Raw genomic sequence first — 22,621 nt, forward strand, 5'->3', positions numbered from 1 at the left:
CAATGCATTTAGGGGTGTGGTCCTGGTCAAGACAATCTCCTGAACTCCACACTGAATGTCGGAATGGGAAAGAAAGGTGATTTAAGACATTTTGAGCGTGGCATGGTTGTTGGTGCCAGACGGGCCGGTCTGAGTATTTCACAATCTGCTCAGTTACTGGGATTTTCACGCACAACCATTTCTAGGGTTTACAAAGAATGGTGTGAAAAGGGAAAAACATCCAGTATGCGGCAGTCCTGTGGGAGAAAATGCCTTGTTGATGCTAGAGGTCAGAGGAGAATGGGCCGACTGATTCAAGCTGATAGAAGAGACACTTTGACTGAAATAACCACTCGTTACAACCGAGGTCTGCAGCAAAGCATTTGTGAAGCCACAACACACACAACCTTGAGGCGGATGGGCTACAACAGCAGAAGACCCCACCGGGTACCACTCATCTCCACTACAAATAGGAAAAAGAGGCGACAATTTGCACAAGCTCACCAAAATTGGACAGTTGAAGACTGGAAAAATGTTGCCTGGTCTGATGAGTCTCGATTTCTGTTGAGACATTCAGATGGTAGAGTCAGAATTTGGCGTAAACAGAATGAGAACATGGATCCATCATGCCTTGTTACCACTGTGCAGGCTGGTGGTGGTGGTGTAATGGTGTGGGGGATGTTTTCTTGGCACACTTTAGGCCCCTTAGTGCCAATTGGGCATCGTTTAAATGCCACGGCCTACCTGAGCATTGTTTCTGACCATGTCCATCCCTTTATGACCACCATGTCCCCATCCTCTGATGGCTACTTCCAGCAGGATAATGCACCGTCACAAAGCTCCATCAACTGCAAGATGCTCTCCTATCAATATGGGCCAACATTTCTAAAGAATGCTTTTAGCACCTTGTTGAATCAATGCCACATAGAATTAAGGCAGTTCTGAAGGCGAAAGGGGGTCAAACACAGTATTAGTATGTGTTCCTAATAATCCTTTAGGTGAGTGTATATATTCAGTGGCATAAAATAGTCTTAAAATTACAATAATATCGTTTATCGCAATTATTTCTGGGACAATATATTGCGTAACAAAAAGTAGTTATCGTGACAGGCCTACGATTAGGGAGCACAATTTTGAAATAAAATCGATATCATGATATGGCATCAGTAGTAGCCTACCCTTCGAAATCCTTCATTCTGCTTCTTTGGTTTGGAACGAGACAAACGACCCTTCACTACACTAAAAAAAAAGGTTCTATATGGCACCAAAAATGGTTTTTCGTCGTAATCATAGAGGAACCACTTTTTGTGCTATATAGCACCATATCTTAACATGATCTGTATATGTTAGCGGGGCTATGTACCTCTGAAGAACCGCTGAAGAACCACTGAAGCACCAAAATTGGTGCTTTATAGCACTTAAAAAGGTTCCCTTATGATTACGAGCCAAGAACCATTTTTGGTGCCATTATAGAAACTTTTTTTTTAAGTGTAGGTGAGTTTACATGGAGCACTGTAATCGGTTTAAAAGTCCAATCTGAATGAAAATACTCCATATAAACACCTCAATCGGAATAAAAATGCCCAAACTGAATGAATTATAATCGGTTTAAGAGGGGTGGGACGAAAAATTAAACGAAAAATTCCACCATGTAAACGACCTGAAGAGTGTGCGCCACGCTCACACCAGGCTAATTTTAACAAGAGAGGAAAGTTAATTTTTCTGAGGTATTCAACTTTTTATTTCTTAACATGTTATGAACATAATGTTGGAATAATGACACAAACATAGCCTGGCTACACCATCTCATCTTGACAGCGTTTGTCCTAGGCCTCAACTGCGCCTGACAGAATAATTCATTTTTCTTACACTTTACAACAAATAATAAATAGCTTTTATAAAACTGTATAAGTCCTGGTGGCCATTGAGAGTTGCCATAGCAACGGGGAACATTCAAGCTGCTGGAGAGGACGTGTCGACATTTCTCTCCGTTTCTCGTAAAAAAATTCAACAACTGCTTCAAATTGGTTAAGTAACATTACCCACTGTCTACTTTAATTACTTTTGTTAATATTTATACCTCTGTGATTATGGTATCTTTCCACCGTCCCACAGGTGGGACGCCTGGTGCTCTTTTTTTGATCGCCTTTTTTTCGTATCATATATTTAAATAATTATCATAAATTAGGTATCATTTGAGAGCTTACAAACTCAAAATTCATCCTGTGAAAACTGAAATCGGACTAAATTGTTCTATTCCTCGCCTAGTGGGCGGTGTCATGTTTCATATTACAACAATTATTTTAACTACTTTATAATCAAAATCTTTTCTAATCTTGACAAAACACATATCGTCAGATAGGTCTGAGTCTCAAGGGTCCATATTTGGTGACTGTTTTGTGATGGAAGTGATATTTGGACAGAAATTTACAGGAAAATGCATTAAAAAAAACAGTCAATGGAATTTCAATGACACCCTGTGGCTATTTTTGGTACAGCGCCTAAACAAAATCTCATGGGAACTTCAAATTTTGTGATATCAACTTCAAATTTGGAACAGAACTTGGTTAGACATATGGCTTTGATTTTATAGTAATTTTATAGTAAAAAATATTTAGTTAAATACATATTTTATATGAAATAATAAATATTTAGTACAGTATTTTTCATTTACAGTACATTTAAACTTCCATAACTTTTTCATACTTTCATATTTTGAATTGCTTTCACTTCAGCAATAATCTATTGATCTATATTCCAAATCATTCTTGAATTACAGCCCTTTAAGTTTGGATAGTGCATTTTCATGTGTATTCTCAAAAAGGGGGGTGACAGTTAAGAGGTTAATCATCTGAAATATCTATGCGTTTAGTACTAGTAATGATGCTGAGCACGTCTTGAATGCTTTCATTCATGTTTTTATTAATAATTTGGGTGCATTTTATTGTTAATTTTGTGTTTGTCAAAATAAATGAATTGAATTCATTTAGAGTCGGCATTCATAATTCACAGCTGTTGAAATAGCCATTGTATAGGACATAAATTAGGTTAAACTATTGCATGTCCGCCCACAGAAAAATAAATAAATATAAAAATGACCAACACAGAACTCTTGATCCACGAATGCCGCAGTGACTATAACTGGCAACGTTACGAATCTGATGCGGCAGACAAACTGTGTGCGCATGTCACAAAATTATTAACACCAGAACAGTTTAGATAACGTCTCATGTAAACAGTCCAGCAAATCTTGAATGATTTTAATCGGAATGACAAAAAAAGTGCGCATGTAAACGTGGCTACTATGGCAGCCATGATGGTTCTGTTTAAATTTGCAATTTCTGCATAGCTATCATCACTAAAAACAATTGCAACCGTAGCTATGTTTCCATCCAATGTTGCGAATTTAACTAATGGAATATCATAACGTTTGCAAATAAAGCAGCGTTTCCATCCAGTGAGTCGAAGAGAACAAAAATCATCACTTCCTGAAGCCACTGTTTATAATAATTTTCGTATTTAATAAATTGTGACCCGTCACGGGAACCAGTGACACAAGTCGGCAGCACAACTTTCGAGCAAAATGAAAGAAGCGTTTTTTTTTTTTCAAAATTGGTGATTTTTTTTGAGTGCCTACCTTCAAATGGTCACAACTTCTCCAAATATTATCAGATTTCCATGTGTTACACATCGTTGGAAAGCTTGGATACTACACTTTCAGAATATATATGAACAACTCAAGTCAAACCGACTTGTGTCCTTACTTTCCGTGACTAGTCACAATTACTCAAGTCGCAGAGCACACAGACGAAATACTCTAAAAGCATTTATCTCGCTTGCGGAGGCAGATGCTGCTGTTTGGGATTGCAGTCATGTAAGAGCGTTCTGGAGGGGAATTATACCGAACCACTTTGACGACTGTGCTCAGGCATTTCAGATCCAAAACAGTATTTCAGATGCTGCGCAAAAAGACTGGTTCGCTGGTTAGTCCAGTTATGCCATCCCATCAAGCAAAGTCGCTTGATTTTTGGGATGTACAGGCAGCAAGTGAACATTTTGTCCCCAGAGTTGATGTGTTAGAAGCAGGAAAAGTGGGCAAGCGTAAGGATTTGAGCGAGTTTGACAAGGGCCAGATTGTGACGGGTCAGAGCATCTCCAAAACTGCAGCTCTTGTGGGGTGTTCCCGGTCTGCAGTGGTCAGTCTCTATCAAAAGTGCTCCAAGGAAGGACCAGTGGAGAACCGGCCACAGGGTCATGAAGGACCAGTGGAGAACCGGCCACAGGGTCATGAAGGACCAGTGGAGAACCGGCCACAGGGTCATGAAGGACCAGTGGAGAACCGGCCACAGGGTCATGGAGGACCAGTGGAGAACCGGCCACAGGGTCATGAAGGACCAGTGGAGAACCAGCCACAGGGTCATGAAGGACCAGTGGAGAACCGGCCACAGAGTCATGAAGGACCAGTGGAGAACCGGCCACAGGGTCATGAAGGACCAGTGGAGAACCGGCCACAGGGTCATGAAGAACCAGTGGAGAACCGGCCACAGGGTCATGGAGGACCAGTGGAGAACCGGCCACAGGGTCATGGAGGACCTGTGGAGAACCGGCCACAGGGTCATGGAGGACCAGTGGAGAACCGGCCACAGGGTCATGAAGAACCAGTGGAGAACCGGCCACAGGGTCATGAAGAACCAGTGGAGAACCGGCCACAGGGTCATGAAGAACCAGTGGAGAACCGGCCACAGGGTCATGGAGGACCAGTGGAGAACCGGCCACAGGGTCATGAAGAACCAGTGGAGAACCGGCCACAGAGTCATGAAGGACCAGTGGAGAACCGGCCACAGGGTCATGAAGGACCAGTGGAGAACCGGCCACAGGGTCATGGAGGACCAGTGGAGAACCGGCCACAGGGTCATGAAGGACCAGTGGAGAACCGGCCACAGGGTCATGAAGAACCAGTGGAGAACCGGCCACAGGGTCATGGAGGACCAGTGGAGATCCGGCCACAGGGTCATGGAGGACCAGTGGAGAACCGGCCACAGGGTCATGAATGGTAAATGGACTGCATTTATATAGCGCTTTTAACAGACCAATGGCCATCCAAAGCGCTTTACACATTGCCTCACATTCACCCATTCACACACCGACGGCGGTGTCAGCCATGCAAGGCGCCATCCAGCCCGTCGGGAGCAGCTGGGGTTAGGTGTCTTGCTCATGGACACCTCGACACTTGGTCAGGTGGAACCGGGGATCGAACCACCAACCTTCCGGTTTGTAGACAACCTACATGAACCACTGAGCCACTGCCGCCCTGAAGGACCAGTGGAGAACCGGCCACAGGGTCATGAAGGACCAGTGGAGAACCGGCCACAGGGTCATGAAGGACCAGTGGAGAACCGGCCACAGGGTCATGAAGGACCAGTGGAGAACCGGCCACAGGGTCATGAAGGACCAGTGGAGAACCGGCCACAGGGTCATGAAGGACCAGTGGAGAACCGGCCACAGGGTCATGAAGGACCAGTGGAGAACCGGCCACAGGGTCATGAAGGACCAGTGGAGAACCGGCCACAGGGTCATGAAGGACCAGTGGAGAACCGGCCACATGGTCATGAAGGACCAGTGGAGAACCGGCCACAGGGTCATGAAGGACCAGTGGAGAACCGGCCACAGGGTCATGGAGGACCAGTGGAGAACCGGCCACAGGGTCATGAAGGACCAGTGGAGAACCGGCCACAGGGTCATGAAGGACCAGTGGAGAACCGGCCACAGGGTCATGAAGGACCAGTGGAGAACCGGCCACAGGGTCATGAAGGACCAGTGGAGAACCGGCCACAGGGTCATGAAGAACCAGTGGAGAACCGGCCACAGGGTCATGAATGGTAAATGGACTGCATTTATATAGCGCTTTTAACAGACCAATGGCCATCCAAAGCGCTTTACACATTGCCTCACATTCACCCATTCACACACCGACGGCGGTGTCAGCCATGCAAGGCGCCATCCAGCCCGTCGGGAGCAGCTGGGGTTAGGTGTCTTGCTCATGGACACCTCGACACTTGGTCAGGTGGAACCGGGGATCGAACCACCAACCTTCCGGTTTGTAGACAACCTAAATGAACCACTGAGCCACTGCCGCCCTGAAGGACCAGTGGAGAACCGGCCACAGGGTCATGAAGGACCAGTGGAGAACCGGCCACAGGGTCATGAAGGACCAGTGGAGAACCGGCCACAGGGTCATGAAGGACCAGTGGAGAACCGGCCACAGGGTCATGGAGGACCAGTGGAGAACCGGCCACAGGGTCATGAAGGACCAGTGGAGAACCGGCCACAGGGTCATGGGCGGCCGAGGCTCATTGATGCCCGTGTGGGCAGATCAAACAGACGAGCTACTGGAGCTCAAACTGCTCAAGAAGTTAATGCTGGTTCTGATAGAAAGGTGTCAGAATATAGACATATATAGTGTGGCTTACCTGGGGAACACATGGCACCAGGTGCACTATGGGAAGAATGCTCTGCTGGGAAACCTTGGGTCCTCCATCCATGTGGATGTTACTTTGACACTTACCACCTACCTCTTGTTGCTGAGACCATGTCCAGCCTTTCATGGAGACGGTATTCCCTGCTGGCTGTGGCTCTTTCAGCAGATAATGCTCCTGACACAAAGCACAAATGTTCAGGAATGGTTTGAGGAGCACAACAGCGACTTTGAGGCGTTGACTCGGCCTCCAGATTCCCCAGATCTCAATCCAATCGAGCATCTGTGGGATGAGCTGAACAAACAAGTCCGATCCATGGAGGCCCTGCCTCGCAACTTACAGGACTGATCATTTCAACATTTATTCTCCTTATCCAGTCCTATAAAAACCATGCTGGGAACTAGAAATCCACTGCCTTATTTCCGAAGTTATCAAGACAATTGCCTTGCATTTATTTAAGTTGTGGTAACGGGTCCCCTGAATAACTTTTTAAAGTGTATGTGCATGTTTTCTTATCAGATACATTTTTAAGCACATTTTTAGAATTTATGCGCATCTTGGCAATCCCAAACGTGCATAAAAATAGGTGGATGGAAAAATAGCTAATGACCATTTTAAAACAGGACCACTTTCATTGGTCAAACACTCTACATTCATTCATTTACATCTTTTAGTGCCCTTCGGAGGTGGATTTATCCCATTTAAAACACGGCCAGTGCTTTTACTGAATGTGACCTATGAAAACTCAAGTGGAAAGAGATTTTATGAACACCAACATTTTTAAGGCTTTCCCAAATAGTTCAGTCCTATAAGTATTTTGCACTTAAACGGTTAGTTCACCCAAAAATGAAAATTCTGTCATTAATTCCTCACCCTCATGTCGTTGGACACCCGTCAGACCTCCGTTCATCTTCAGACACAAATGAAGATATTTTAGTGTAAATCTGATGCTCTGAAAGGCCTCCATTGGCTCAATGGCACTTTACACTCTCAAGACCCTTAAAAGGCACTAAAGACGTCGTTACAAAGTCCATCTCACTACAGTGGTTCTACAATAACTTTATGAAGACGAGAATAGTTTTTGTGCGCAAAAAACCCCTAAATAACGACTTATATGGTGATGACGATTTCAAAACACGGCCTCATGAAGCTTCGAAGCAGTCGAATCAGCAGTTTGGCGGTTTGACACACGATCCGAATCATGATTCGACTCACTGATTCATAACGCTTCGAAGCTTCATGATGCCTTGTTTTGAAATCGTCATCACTATATAAGTCGTTATTTAGGGTTTTTTTGCGCACAAAAACTATTCTCGCCGATTCATAAAGTTATTGTAGAACCACTGTAGTGAGATGGACTTTGTAACGACGTCTTTAGTGCCTTTTAAGGGTCTTGAGAGTGTAAAGTGCCATTGAGCCAATGGAGGCCTTTCAGAGCCATCAGATTTACACTAAAATATCTTCATTTGTGTTCTGAAGATGAACGGAGGTCTGACGGGTGTCGAACGACATGAGGGTGAGTAATTAACGACAGAACTTTCATTTTTGGGTGAACTAACCCTTTAAAGTCTTCATATATATATATATATATATATATATATATATATATATATATATATATATATATATATATATATATATATATATATATATGCAAATGCACTCCTATTACCTCAATCACTTTAGAATCATTATTTTCATAGGAGATATTCAAGTCACCTGGTGAAACTTTGTGTATTTTTATATCGCAGCATATATATACAAAATAATGCAATGCCATTTTTTCCCCAATATTGCTGAGCCCTACACTCAATGCACGTGTGTGTGTGTGTGGTCCGAGCGGCTGAGAAAGGAGGTGCAGTCTTGTTGCATCAACGCTCCTCGCCGAGGATGAATCCCTGGCCTCGGATGCGATGACGTCTGGATCTCAGAAATGCAGGCCTGGAATAGCCCGGACTACCACGAGCATGGGGAATGTGCCGACATCCGCGGGAGCGGACGGTGGGAAATCAAACGCCGTGGCATCTTCCCTTGAGCGGCTCTCAGTTTGGCTCCACCTCGGGACGGATAAAAAAAGGCCGGATAAAAATTCCAGTCGGTGGAAACATCTGGTAGGGATATGCACCTGTGGTCAGCGCCCGCTCCAAGTGATGCAATATTTGAGCGCAGGGAAGTTAACGTTACAAACGGAGGCGACGGCAGAGACATGCTGTCTGTGATCAGGTATGTGACGTTGGCTATGGCCACTGTCCTTCACACAGACCAGAGGAATTTTAGTGAAGTGTGTCAGAATTGTAGGGACGAGGATTCGCTTTGCATTAGCCGCTACCTCACGTATATACAGTAGCTTCACCAACCCAGAGACAGCTCCTTTGAGACTGCAGCATCTGATTCATTTTAGTGAGTCAGTTCATGTAAATGTAACAAACGATTCATTTAAATTCCTTCTAGGCAACTTTATCTATTTCACCCGCTTGCGCTCGAGGAAGGGTCTTCATTGTGCTTTTTATCTCATCTGTACGCCCCGAATAACAGCAGGACGTTTAACACGCCACAAGCTGAAGCCAAACAGAGGAGAGTCTAATGGATAACAACGCATCAGAGAATGATTCACAAAATGGCACAGCATTAGCCACACAATGAGTCGGACCAAACCCACGAAGGCTCTTCAGTTGAGGGATTACCACTGAAAATTAAACCATTTTCTCTCTACTGTGGTGGTCTGCAGCCCCCACAGACACTTTTCACTCACCGAAAGAGCTCAGCCAGGGACCCGGTCATCCATCAAGACTGATTCATCACCCGCTTTGACGTATCCAAGGGCGGCGGCCGCAAGGAGGCCAGAAGACTTTACAGCAGGAGTTATATAAGAGAAAAGGATTTCTAAAGTCAACATGAAACAGCATTCACACCCTATTTGGCTTCCTTAATGGGATGTACTCTGAGACATGTGATGGGACTTTTATCTATCCATATATAAGTTATAGTTCGGATATAAACACTGATGTCTACGCAAGCGAACAAAATAAAGCAGATCACCTTTGAAAGTAACTTGGCGCTTCAAATAACGATTGTATCAATTACATCATTATGCCAGTAGGTGATGACAAGTGACTGTTAGTAAATGTATTAGTCATTGAATCATTCATTCAAGAGATTCGTTCAAAAACACTGATTCATCCAGTAATGAAACAAGTGAAGTCTTTATGAGTGAGTCATTGAATCATTCATTCAAGAGATTTGTTCAAAAACGCTGATGCATCCAGTGATGAAACAAGTCAAGTCTTTATGAGTGAGTCATTGAATCATTCATTCAAGACATTAGTTCAAAAACGCTGATTCATCCAGTAATGAAACAAGTGAAGTATTTTTGAGTGAGTCATTGAATCATTCATTCAAGAGATTCGTTCAAAAACACTGATTCATCCAGTAATGAAACAAGTGAAGTCTTTTTGAGTGAGTCATTGAATCATTCATTCAAGAGATTCGTTCAAAAACGCTGATTCATCCAGTAATGAAACAAGTCAAGTCTTTATGAGTGAGTCATTGAATCATTCATTCAAGACATTAGTTCAAAAACGCTAATGCATCCAGTAATGAAACAAGTCTTTATGAGTGAGTCATTGAATCATTCATTCAAGAGATTATTTCAAAAATGCTGATTCATCCAGTAATGAAACAAGTGAAGTATTTTTGAGTGAGTCATTGAATCATTCATTCAAGAGATTCGTTCAAAAACGCTGATTCATCCAGTAATGAAACAAGTGAAGTCTTTTTGAGTGAGTCATTGAATCATTCATTCAAGAGATTAGTTCAAAAACGCTGATGCATCCCGTAATGAAACAAGTGAAGTCTTTTTGAGTGAGTCATTGAATCATTCATTCAAGAGATTAGTTCAAAAACGCTGATTCATCCAGTAATGAAACAAGTATGAGTGAGTCATTGAATCATTCATTCAAGAGATTAGTTAAAAAATGCTGATTCATCCAGTAATGAAACAAGTGAAGTCTTTTTGAGTGAGTCATTGAATCATTCATTCAAGAGATTAGTTCAAAAACGCTGATGCATCCCATAATGAAACAAGTGAAGTCTTTATGAGTGAGTCATTGAATCATTCATTCAAGAGATTAGTTCAAAAACGCTGATGCATCCCGTAATGAAACAAGTGAAGTCTTTATGAGTGAGTCATTGAATCATTCATTCAAGAGATTCGTTCAAAAACGCTGATTCATCCAGTAATGAAACAAGTCAAGTCTTTGAGTGAGTCATTGAATCATTCATTCAAGAGATTCGTTCAAAAACGCTGATTCATCCAATAATGAAACAAGTGACGTCTTTGAGTGAGTCATTGAATCATTCTTTCAAGAGATTCATTCAAAAACGCTGATTCAAGTGAAGTCTTTATGAGTGAGTCATTGAATCATTCATTCAAGAGATTAGTTCATAAATGCGGATTCATCCAGTAATGAAACAAGTGAAGTCTTTATGAGTGAGTCATTGAATCATTCATTCAAGAGATTCATTCAAAAACACTGATTCATCCAGTAATTAAACAAGTGAAGTCTTTATGAGTGAGTCATTGAATCATTCATTCAAGAGATTTGTTCAAAAATGCTGATTCATCCAGTAATGAAACAAATGAAGTCTTTATGAGTGAGTCATTGAATCATTCATTCAAGAGATTTGTTCAAAAACGCTGATTCATCCAGTAATGAAACAAGTGAAGTCTTTATGAGTGAGTCATTGAATCATTCATTCAAGAGATTCATCCAAAAACACTGATTCATCCAGTAATGAAACAAGTGAAGTCTTCACGAGTGACTCATTGAATCATTCATTCAAGAGATTCATCCAAAAACACTGATTCATCCAGTAATGAAACAAGTGAAGTCTTTATGATTGAGTCATTGAACCATTCATTCAAATGAATTAACATTTTGTCAGAACCTCTAGTAAATTACATGTTATTTGGTTTAGTTGTCTGTTTAGAATCGTGGGAGAATCACAATCTCTATTTTATTCCAAATCGTTGAGGTCTAGGCAGATCCATAGACCACAATTTAACACGACTGTGGCGTCACAACACTTAATTTACCCACAAGTGATCAAGAGCTTAGGGCTTCCATTGAAACCCATTGCAAGGGTTCTTGTGCAGCGTAAGCAATGATGGCACTCGTGCAACTCACAAGACATAAAAAAGTGGACTTAAACGCACCCCTTGGGTTGCAAGTACTTAAAATTCCCGGGCTAAATTCCCAGAATGCCACACGACCACACCAGAGTTGAGCACTGAATAGACTGCACTTTAACTTTCAGCGATAGCAAATACAAGCGATCGGTTGTAAAACATGACAGTGTGGTCGAGTTTTCAATGGAGGTACGACTGGAACAAACATTCCAGCTTCGGTCCGACTAGTTGACCGCAATGATTCATTGCTAATTGAGCTTGAGACACCAAACCACACATGTGGCCTTTCAAAGAGAGCAAGTAAAAGTCATGTCCTCTTTCCAGTTGTTTAGGGCTGTTTGGATAACACAGCCACGCTTCCCAACAGCCCTCGTGTGGTGCCCGCGTTGGGGGTGAGCTTACCGTGAGATAAACCTTGGCATTTGGGCTATGTGGGCCGTTGCCCTTTCCTGCGTAACCCATCAACTAGCATGTCATTATCCAATACTGTGGTCGAGCAACTCATTCCTCGCATTTGTCCCGAGTGTTAAACCTGCCCATTTTGGATCCTGTCATACGTCTGGAGTGACCAGAAAACCAGAAATTGCACTGTTTACATGTAAACCTTCAATATCACAACCCACGTAGTCATCGAGGATGACGAATGGCTGTTGGCATCGACGCAACTTTGTTTTGTGGCAAGTGTGTACACGGCTAACGTGCACTTAACTAAAGCTATTTGCAGTCTTCTTGCTCTTTAATGGCATTTCGAAATGAGCGTGGGAACACATTTGCGCAGCTTCGTGGTTTGGAAACCGACCTCAGACACATTCAGCATTTAGTTCAAAACAAAACAATGCATGGTGATTTTAAACTTCCTGAAACACTTTGTAAACTCCCTGTAACTTGCAAACTCAATTGTGCATCGTTGCATTTCGAAATGCATCAGAACACAATTCGTAAATAACGCAAGTCAAGAACAAATTGCATTCTAAAAGCCATTTTAAGTCACTTCCAACTCATTATCAGCTATAGGTAAATAACTCTAAGAATAATGAAGTGCAGTAAAAATGTTCACGCTACAAACCAGTGTGATTATGATTAGGATAAGCAGTTCAAATCATGACATCAGGCAGCATAACAGATGCTTTTTGTACATCTAAAATAATCACGAGCCATTCAACAATTCAATTTACAAATGCCCATCTTCACTCTCAGAAGAAAAGGTACAGTGGAGGTACAATTTTATTCCTTGGTGAACAAAGCGTATAACTGTACCTTTAAAAGGTACACAATTGGTCCTTAGGGTTCAATTATCCCATTGTTTTCCTTACTTAGAGCAGAAGTTCGGCCCTAGAGAGTCGCTGTCCTGCAGAGTTCGGCTCCAACCCTGAAAGACGTTTAGATGGTCACAATTATGGAGATCAGTGTTTCCTTTAGTTGGCCAGTTTGACTCTTGGCTTTTTATGTGAGTTTGTGGTTTTTGTTACAGTGTTAACAAAACACATATGTTAAAATCAAAAGAAACCATAAACAAAAATTATCATGAAGAAAAATGTTTGACTAAACTCATCACTGACTAAAAATATTAATAAATAATATTCACCAGCAATACTTTCTTGCCACAGGTCAGACATTCCGAATTTTGATTTTTAAATACATTCTAGTCAGTTTTCTCGTTTGGAAAATCTGCTACTAGTTAACATTTGGATCAATAGCACATACATTTGAAAGAAAAGTCTAGAGTTTGGTACTGCACAATAATGCAAGAACGGATATAAAATATGCACATTTGCATAAGATGCAAAGAGTTTGTTTATAGCTTAACGCTCAAGTGGTCTTGAGTCATTTTAGATCAAAACATTTTACATTTTGAATTTGAAAAAAACTTAATTGGAATGGTACGAAACGTTTTCTGTGGCACTCTCTATATGAACACACGGAAAATAAAAATGTGGACATTACACGTGATCTTCGTGGTCAAAAATGACCATTACATAAAATGAATATAAAATACTTTATAATGTCTAAAACGCAAAACCTAATAAAAGTATAAAAGTTGTGGTTACACTATGATATTACATTTGATGACTGGATGGCACCAATCTGCCTCCATTCATTTAATTTTAAATATATTATTATATTGTATCATTAATTTGAATAAATTGTGCATCATTTAGATGTGAATATTGAAAACGATATTCAAAATCAATCATCCAATCTGCCTGCATTGATTTGAATTTAAACATCTTTGCTCTATTTTTAACTGAGGGAAGGGCATAAAAAAGTGGACTTAAAAAATAATTTACATTCATTTAATTAAAAATAAAAATGTTACTCTTATTGTCTTCGGTCAGACAGGGACATATTATGCCCCTTTTCACAAGATGTAACCTAAATGTCCCCAGAATGTGTCTGAAGTTTCAGCTCAAAATACCCACAGATCATTTATTATGGCTTGTCAAATATGCCCCTGTTTGGGTGTGAGCAAAAACACTGTTTTTGTGTGTGTCCCTTTAAATGCAAATGAGCTGCTGCTCAGGAGAGGGCGGATCCTTTACACGAGCCTCGGATACTCCGTCAACAACAAAACAGGCCAATCTCACTCAGCCAAAATAACCAGCCTTACATGTTTGAGCCAGAGTCGGACTGGACATTCGGAAACTGGACGTTCGGAAACTGGATGTTTCTGAATAGTTAGTGGATGCATTTATGTAACAGTTGCTGTGGAGTTACGTTGATTCAACTCATGGACTAGCATGTACCGTCAGGTTAATCTATAAATTGTTGTGTAGGTGCTCGTGTGGGAACGTAACACATCTGTCTCCCGACTATACAATGCATAATAAATGTGCGTTTATGAATTACGCAGACAGTGAGTGTTTTCGGGATAAAACTAACGACACAGCTCTAGTCTCTGTGAATACAGTCAGAGACGATGCTAACTTTAGCCATATTAGCAGTACAGCATTCAGCTCATTCAGAAAGGACATTTGCAAACAAACATACACAGAATATGAAGTGCCATCCTCACTGGTTCTAGATATGAAGCGTTAGTACTAACCCGTCCTTCAGAAACAACTTTTTGCGCAAATCCCGCGTTGGTGAAGCAGTCATGCGTAAAATGATTTGCGCAAATAAATAACATTTTACTGACATTCTTTGACACAAATTAAATTCATCCACGGTGTCCTCAGTGGCTCTGATGCCGGGAGTCTATGAGATGCGTGTGGTCGTTGGTTCATTAGTAATGTGTTTTAGCGCAGACGTTGTAATACTCAAGCGCTAATACAGCGAGTAAACAGGGGCGTGTCTCTGCTATAAGGGCCAATCATCATCAGTCATGGGCGGGGCTTCTCTACTCTTACGTAAGAGTGGGGGAAATATGCGCATTATGAGCGATTGATAATGATTGATGGGGATTATAAGAAAGTATTGGGTGGATTTTTACTATTATAGACTGGTTGTTCACACACACACACACACACACACACACACACACACACACACACACACACACACACACACACACACACACACACACACACACACACACACACACACACACACACACACACACACACACACACACACACACACACACACACACTGTGTTCAAACACCTTATAAAAGTGAATTTTGCATAATATGTCCCCTTTAAAAGACCAGAAAACTTTCTATTCTATTAATGTAACTGGAAGAACGTTTGTTCATAACTTTGAGAGAACCTTGGCAGAACATTAGGGACGTTCTGTGAATGTTCCCAGTTACTCCGGCAAGAGTTGCGGCGCTGACAGCCTATATAAACAGCGTTCCCGTCTCCTTCATTTATTCGCCTTTGGAAGATTTTTCCGCGCTCTTGGCTCGTAGCGGGTGTGGTCTGCCAGGCCTGTAACGGAGGATGTCTCGCGTCCTTTGGGGAAATCCCGTTTTCTTTGTTTCTGTAACAATGAACGGCGCATCCATCATCAGATGAAGCTTTAGTATATGCTGCTCCTTTGAGTCGCTCCATAATGGTCGTGAATTATTTTTATTTTTATAAACTTTGTGTCTGTTTTGTTACCACCACTTATTAGAGGCCCAGACATAATTATGACAATGTTTTGTCTCTATAAATGACAAAAGATCCATAATTTTAAAACTTCAGAGCATGCTTAAAAGCCACACATTAACTAAGGACAGACACGAGTACGCAAACGCAGATGTTAACACTTGGCCTACGCATGTGTTTTTCGCTTACTATACTAAAGTTTCTTTCAAACGTCTTTGCAGACTTGCTGAAAGAGAAAAGACAACACTTTATGCTAATGTACGCTATAGCAACTCTTTTCTTTTTGTCGTGTAACTCGCATGTGCACTCACATACTTCCACTGTTCACGTTTTGCACACGGCTAGTTCATGGCAATTCGTATCTTTTTTAGGTTTTGGTGAGTCGTGGCTAATTCGTATGAATTCATTTAATCTGCTTAAGCCCCAGTGACAGTTTCTGGGAGGATCTTCATGCTTACGTTTTTTTTCCCTAAAAATTGTGTTTCTGTACGCATCACATACAAATTCAAACGAAATTGAGGCACAACCTTTTAAAAGTCAGAATAGTGAGATATATATACTCACTAAATAATTTCACGTTTCTGAGAAATAAAGTCAGAATTTCCTTTTTGGCTCGCAATTCTGATTTTTTTTTTTTCAATTGTGAATACATTTTTTTGAATTCATTGATATATCGTCTTTTTTTAGGACTGCAGGTTTTTATCTCGCAATTTTGACTTTTTTATTGATATAGCGACTGTTTTTTAGGACTGCAAGTTTATATCGTAATTCTGACTTTCTTGCAATTGCGACTTTATTTTTTATAATACGAGTTTATATCTCACAATTTTGACTTTTTTATTGATATATCATCTTTTTTAAAACTGCAAGTTTCTCTCTCGCAATTGCGAAATTTTTTTATAATATGAGTTTATCTCGCAATTCTGACTTTTTTATTTATATATCGACTGTTTTTTAGGACTGCAGGTTTATATCACACAATTGCAACAATTTATTAGAATATAAGTTTATATCTCGCAATTGCGACTAGTTTTTAGAATATGAGTTTATATCTCGCAATTCTGAATTTTTTATTTATATATCGACTGTTTTTTAGGACTGCAGGTTTATATCACACAATTGCTACAATTTATTAGAATATAAGTTTATATCTTGCAATTGCGACTAGTTTTTAAAATGCAAGTTTATATCTCGCAATTGCAACATTTTTTTAGAATATGAGGTTATATCTTGCAACTCTGACTTTTTTTATTGATATATCAACTTTTTTTAGAACATGAGTTTTTATCTCGCAATTTTGACTTTTTTTATTGATATAGCGACTGTTTTTTAGGACTGCAAGTTTATATCGTAATTCGGCCTTTCTTGCAATTGCGACTTTATTTTTTAGAATACGAGTTTATATCTCACAATTTTGACTTTTTTATTGATATATCATCTTTTTTAAAACTGCAAGTTTCTCTCTCGCAATTGCGAATTTTTTTTAGAATATGAGTTTATCTCGCAATTCTGACTTTTTTATTTATATATCGACTGTTTTTTAGGACTGCAGGTTTATATCACACAATTGCAACAATTTATTAGAATATAAGTTTATATCTCGCAATTGCGACTAGTTTTTAGAATATGAGTTTATATCTCGCAATTCTGAATTTTTTATTTATATATCGACTGTTTTTTAGGACTGCAGGTTTATATCACACAATTGCGACAATTTATTAGAATATAAGTTTATATCTCGCAATTGCGACTAGTTTTTAGAATATAAGTTTATATCTTGCAATAGCGACTAGTTTTTAAAATGCAAGTTTATATCTCGCAATTGCAACAATTTTTTAGAATATGAGGTTATATCTTGCAACTCTGACTTTTTTTATTGATATATCAACTTTTTTTAGAATATGAGTTTATATCTCGCAATTCTGACTTTTATTGATATATCGACTGTTTTAAAACTGCAGGTTTATATCTCGCAATTGCGGCTATTTTTTTGAATATAAGTTTATATCTCGCAATGGCGAATTTTTTTTTTAGAATATGAGTTTATATCTTGCAACTCTGACTTTTATTGATATATTGACTTTTTTAAAACTGCAAGGTTATATCTTGCAATTGCGACATTTTTTTAGAATATGAGTTTATATCTTGCAACTCTGACTTTTATTGATATATTGACTTTTTTAAAACTGCAAGGTTATATCTTGCAATTGCGACATTTTTTTAGAATATGAGTTTATATCTTGCAACTCTGACTTTTTTTATTGATATATCTTTTTTTTTAGAATATGACTTTATATCTCGCACTTCTGACTTTTTATTGATATATCGACTGTTTTTTTAAAACTGCAAGTTTTTATCTCACAACTCTGACTTTTTTATTGATATATCAACTTTTTTAAAACTGCAGGTTTATATCTCGCAATTGCGATAATTTTTTAGAATATGAGTTTATATCTCACAATGTTGACTTTTTTATTGATATATCGACTGTTTTTTAATACTGCAAGTTTATATCTCGCAATTCTGACTTTTTTATTGATATATCAACTTTTTTTTAGGACTGCAAGTTTATATCTCGTAATTGCAACTATTTTTTAGAATATGAGTTTATATCGCAATTGCGACTATTTTTTAGAATATGAGTTTATATCTCGCAATTGCAACTATTTTTTTAGAATATGAGTTTATATCTCGCAATTGCGACTATTTTTTAGAATATGAGTTTATATCTCACAATTCAGACTTTTTTATTGATATATCGACTTTTTTTTAGGACTGCAAGTTTATATCTCGCAATTCAGACTTTTTTCTCGCAATTGCGGCTATTTTTTTAATATGAGTTTGTATCTATTTTTATTGATATTTTGCGATACTATACCTCGCAATTCTGCAATTTGCAATTTTTTTTTTTTATTGTGAGATGTAACCTTGAAATTTGCGAGAACATTTTTCAGAATTTAGAGATAAAAAGGTGCGATTACCTTTTATTTATTTTTTCAATGGCCGAAACAAGCTTTCATACAAAAAAAACCCCTTTAGATAATTATCCAATTTATGTATGAAAGTGACCCAGTTTGGAATTGAAATCTTTTCTGTGCATGCTCTTAAAAACAGATGTTTGTCACCTGATTTGAGGAGGAGGTCATATCTGGCCCAGGTTTATCAGCGTTGCGTATATAAACACTGTCTCTGATGATATTTTGTCGTCTACAGGTGTGGTCAGACAGGTGAAGCCGCTGGTTGGTCCTGTGAGCACCGTACTGAAGCTGGCCATGAACTACGTCACAAACGGGGTCGTCTCTCACCGGAACATCATCAACGTTCACATCTACGTGTCTGAGTTCTGGTTTTAAAAACAGCAACCGTTCTGTCGAAACATTTTAGGTGTCCATTTATGAAATCACTAGCATGAATCTTTCTGAATGACCTGCAAAAAAGGCTTGTTTTCCAATTTGAATCTAAGATAAATTCACCCGAGAAGCGTAAGATATTTTAAGATGTATTTTCATAGATTGCATCTTCAATATAAGTGTATTTTGTATTACTGCACTGGCAGATTTTGTCATTTTATTTTTAACTTGCTTACATTTACAACCAGTAAGACAAAATACACTCATATTGAAGATGCATCTCCAAAAAAGTCTTAATATGTTATGCAATGTTGCTTCTCAAATTAAGGATTTTTTTGCAGTACAATTATACTTAATTTAGCTAATTTTATGCAAACGAATTAACTGCAAACTACTCTTTTTATTCCAATTAATTGTGTGAGATGATCTCTACATGGACACCTAAAATGACAATTTTATTGACATTTTATCCAACTACACAAGTTTTTCAAGAGGAAGACGACACATTAAGACGGACAAGAACATTGCATGATGGGAGCGATGCCCTGCTTTAGACGCCACCATACGTTCCGGTGGGAAGAAACATCATTTGCTGCTCTGATGCTTTTAATTGTACAATGCAAAAGCATGTTTTTTACTTATTCCCCAGTGGTTTCCTCTTCAGCTGACTTTGGAAGTGGAACTGAAGTTGTTTCTGTGAGTTGATGCGAGCTCATTCTTCATAGGGCTGAAATACAGACAAATGATATATGGAGTTGGCGACTCGACACTGATTGTACGCTTGTGTAGACACACTTTGCATTGCTTAATTTTTTGTATGCATCACCGACTGTGTCATTAAAAACAATTTTGTAAATGTCAGCCGTCTAATATTGAGTGAACAGCCGCTCAGGACACCAACAAATTTAAACACATTTCATAACAGTTACAATTAAAAGGGAAAAGTTAAAATAAATGTATACACACACACACAAATTATATATTCAAATGGAATATAGTACGACGGCTACAATAGTTACAAATACTCCGTCATTCTTTGTAATACATCATTCAAAACTATTGATCTATTTTTATTTGCGTCTACTCACAATAACAACAAAACGTTGTGCTTTTGTAAAATAAATGAAACAAACAGGGTGTGCTTCCTGCTGTCTCAATCTCTGTGAACAACTTCTGAAACGCGTCACAAAAATGAACCGATATATCGGTATCGGCCGATATATGTTCATTTTTTAATGTTATCAATATCGGGCCAATAAGAAAATGTGTCCGATATGTTAAAGCCGATATAAATAATGTGTTATTTCCTTCAGCTGAGACACTTCAGATGTTCATCATGATGGTTTTGAACTGCTTGAAATATGATTGAAATCACTTCAAAAAGGGGGGGAAAAAAACAGTTCAAGTCTGTCATATCGGCTACATAAAATCAAAATGAGAGCATCATAATCGTGTTGCTTTTAATGGTGAGACTTTAGTTATTATAATCAGGCTCTCAAAAATTATATACAAATCTGGATTTAGATTTATCGGCCAATATATTGGTTATCGACAATCAAATACAAAGAATTATCGGTATCGGCCAAAATTTTCATATCGGTGCATCCCTAGTTTTTTTTTTATTAAAGAAATGACAAGACCACATTCATTTGATCAAAAGTGACATCAAATGCCTTCTAGTTGAAATAAAAGCTGTATATTGCTGTTTAACACGATGCAATATTATATTATGTGTCATGTTATATGAGTTAATTTATATATATATATAAAAAATAAGTATTTTACTTGCTTTATTTTAGCCGCTATGACTTTTTGGTTGAAATGAATGTGGGGAGAGAGAAAAAAACCCCTTTAATAAGTCATTGTGAATACTGAGATATATTCAATATCACCAAGGCTGAAAAATATTGAGATATTATTTTTCATCTGGCAGCCCTATAATTAATTATTAGTTTGTACTGGAATACATTTTTAGAGTAACCTTCCCATCTCTGGGTAAAATATGCCTGAAGTCCCCGTGCAGAATTAGGTGCCCTGGTAAAAATGAGTAATTCAATTATTTCACAAGCTTATAATTTGACCATAATTTGCTAGGGTTGATTCAGATCATTAGTAAATCAAACTTTCCATGTAACTTGGCTCGGCCAGACTGCAGAAATGAAAGGCCGATGGTTTTTGCGTACCGGTCAAATGAAGACCTAAACGCATGCCAGCGACATTCCCACAATCCTCTTGTTCGACTCGCTAGGCTCATGCCATGCATTGATAGATCGTCCTAAGTGCTGTTCGTTCTCAGCAGTGGAAACTTGGTCGTAGCGTTTCGGAGGGACATGGAGCCGTTTATGACCACATCCCTTTTAACGCGCGGCCACTGAACCGAGACTGTCTTTCCTCAACGTCGGGGGACGTGAAGCTCATTTCAGCAGATGGAGAGACGAGTCTCAGCCGTCGCTCGCTCATGACCGCCGCGGCTGTACAAAGACAAAGGGACAGTGAGGGAATCATTTATCATGGTTTAACGTTCCTCTTCTGTGTGTAGACTGAGGTTTAGCCCTCCGACGGAGGCCGCGATGTCACAATAGCAGCTCTGAGTTCTGCTGTCAGTCGGTGTGACGGAGGGAAAACGAGACGAGCGACAAAAACATTATAGCTAGGACAAAGAAAAGCACAATATAAATATTTTACGAGACTCAAAGAGTCTGTTCCAATAAGATCCACATTGCTCGTTCATGCATAAAAGACAATCCCAGAATGCACTGCGTTGAGCTCAGTGCAAAAAAAAAAAAAAAACAACTCCCAAGATGATGCACAAGTTTATACAGTTATGTTAAACGTTTAAGAAGAATGAAAACAAGACATTTATACCATAATGTTTTTATAAAGTTGCTTGCACATTTATGTTGTAGTCATTATACACTGCAAAAAATGCTTTTCTTACTTAGTATTTTTGTCTTGTTTTCAGTCCTATCTAAAAGATCTTACATTAAGAAGCATTTACTAGACAAGCAAAACATTTTGTCTTGTTTTGGGGGGAAATGCCTCAAAATGAAGAGAGTTTTTGCTTAAAATAAGCAAAATAATCTGCCAATGGGGTAAACAAAATAATCTTAATTCAAACAGAAAACAAGATTATTTTCTTGTTTACCCCATTGGCAGATTATTTTGCTTATTTTAAGCAAAAACTCCCTTCATTTTGAGATATTTTCCCCCAAAACAAGACAAAAACGTTTGCTTGTCTAGTAAATGCTTCTTAATGTAAGATTTTTTAGATATTTGGACTGAAAACAAGACAAAAATACTACGTAAGAAAAGCATTTTCTGAAGTGTACTATATTTCATTCAAGTAAAACCAGCCAAAAGACCAGGATAGGAGACCAGCAAACCAGTTCAGTCTGGTTTAAGATGGTATTTTCAATCATTTAAGGTTACAAAACCTGCTTTTATCTTCTTTGAATACCCAATGTATTTCAGTACAGAAGTGACGTTGTTTATTTCCAGTGAGCAATCGTGTAACTGTTGAGTTTCAGTTTGAGTGACTAGACATGCATGGAAATGTGTTTTCGTCGGACATAATGAGAAACAATGGCAGCTGGAGAAA

The 22,621-nt window shown here is 39.2% G+C and overlaps 1 protein-coding gene across 3 annotated transcripts in view; it reads left to right on the top strand.

The window, feature by feature from the left end:
* fbln1 (fibulin 1) overlaps positions 1-20,160 on the top strand; it is a 96,350-nt gene extending 76,190 nt beyond the window's left edge. For 2 of the 3 annotated variants that reach the window (XM_079809659.1, XM_079809660.1), the window contains exon 19: positions 18,887-20,160. In XM_079809659.1, the coding sequence (XP_079665785.1) occupies positions 18,887-19,026 (140 nt within the window). In that variant the 3' untranslated portion in view covers positions 19,027-20,160. The remainder of the gene's footprint in view (positions 1-18,886) is intronic. The other variant, XR_013815991.1, reaches the window with a different exon arrangement.
* The last annotated feature ends 2,461 nt before the right edge of the window (positions 20,161-22,621 follow it).

This window comes from Gobio gobio (assembly GCF_949357685.1).
Source record: "Gobio gobio genome assembly, chromosome: 25".
In the NCBI taxonomy this organism is placed as follows: Eukaryota; Metazoa; Chordata; class Actinopteri; order Cypriniformes; family Gobionidae; genus Gobio; species Gobio gobio.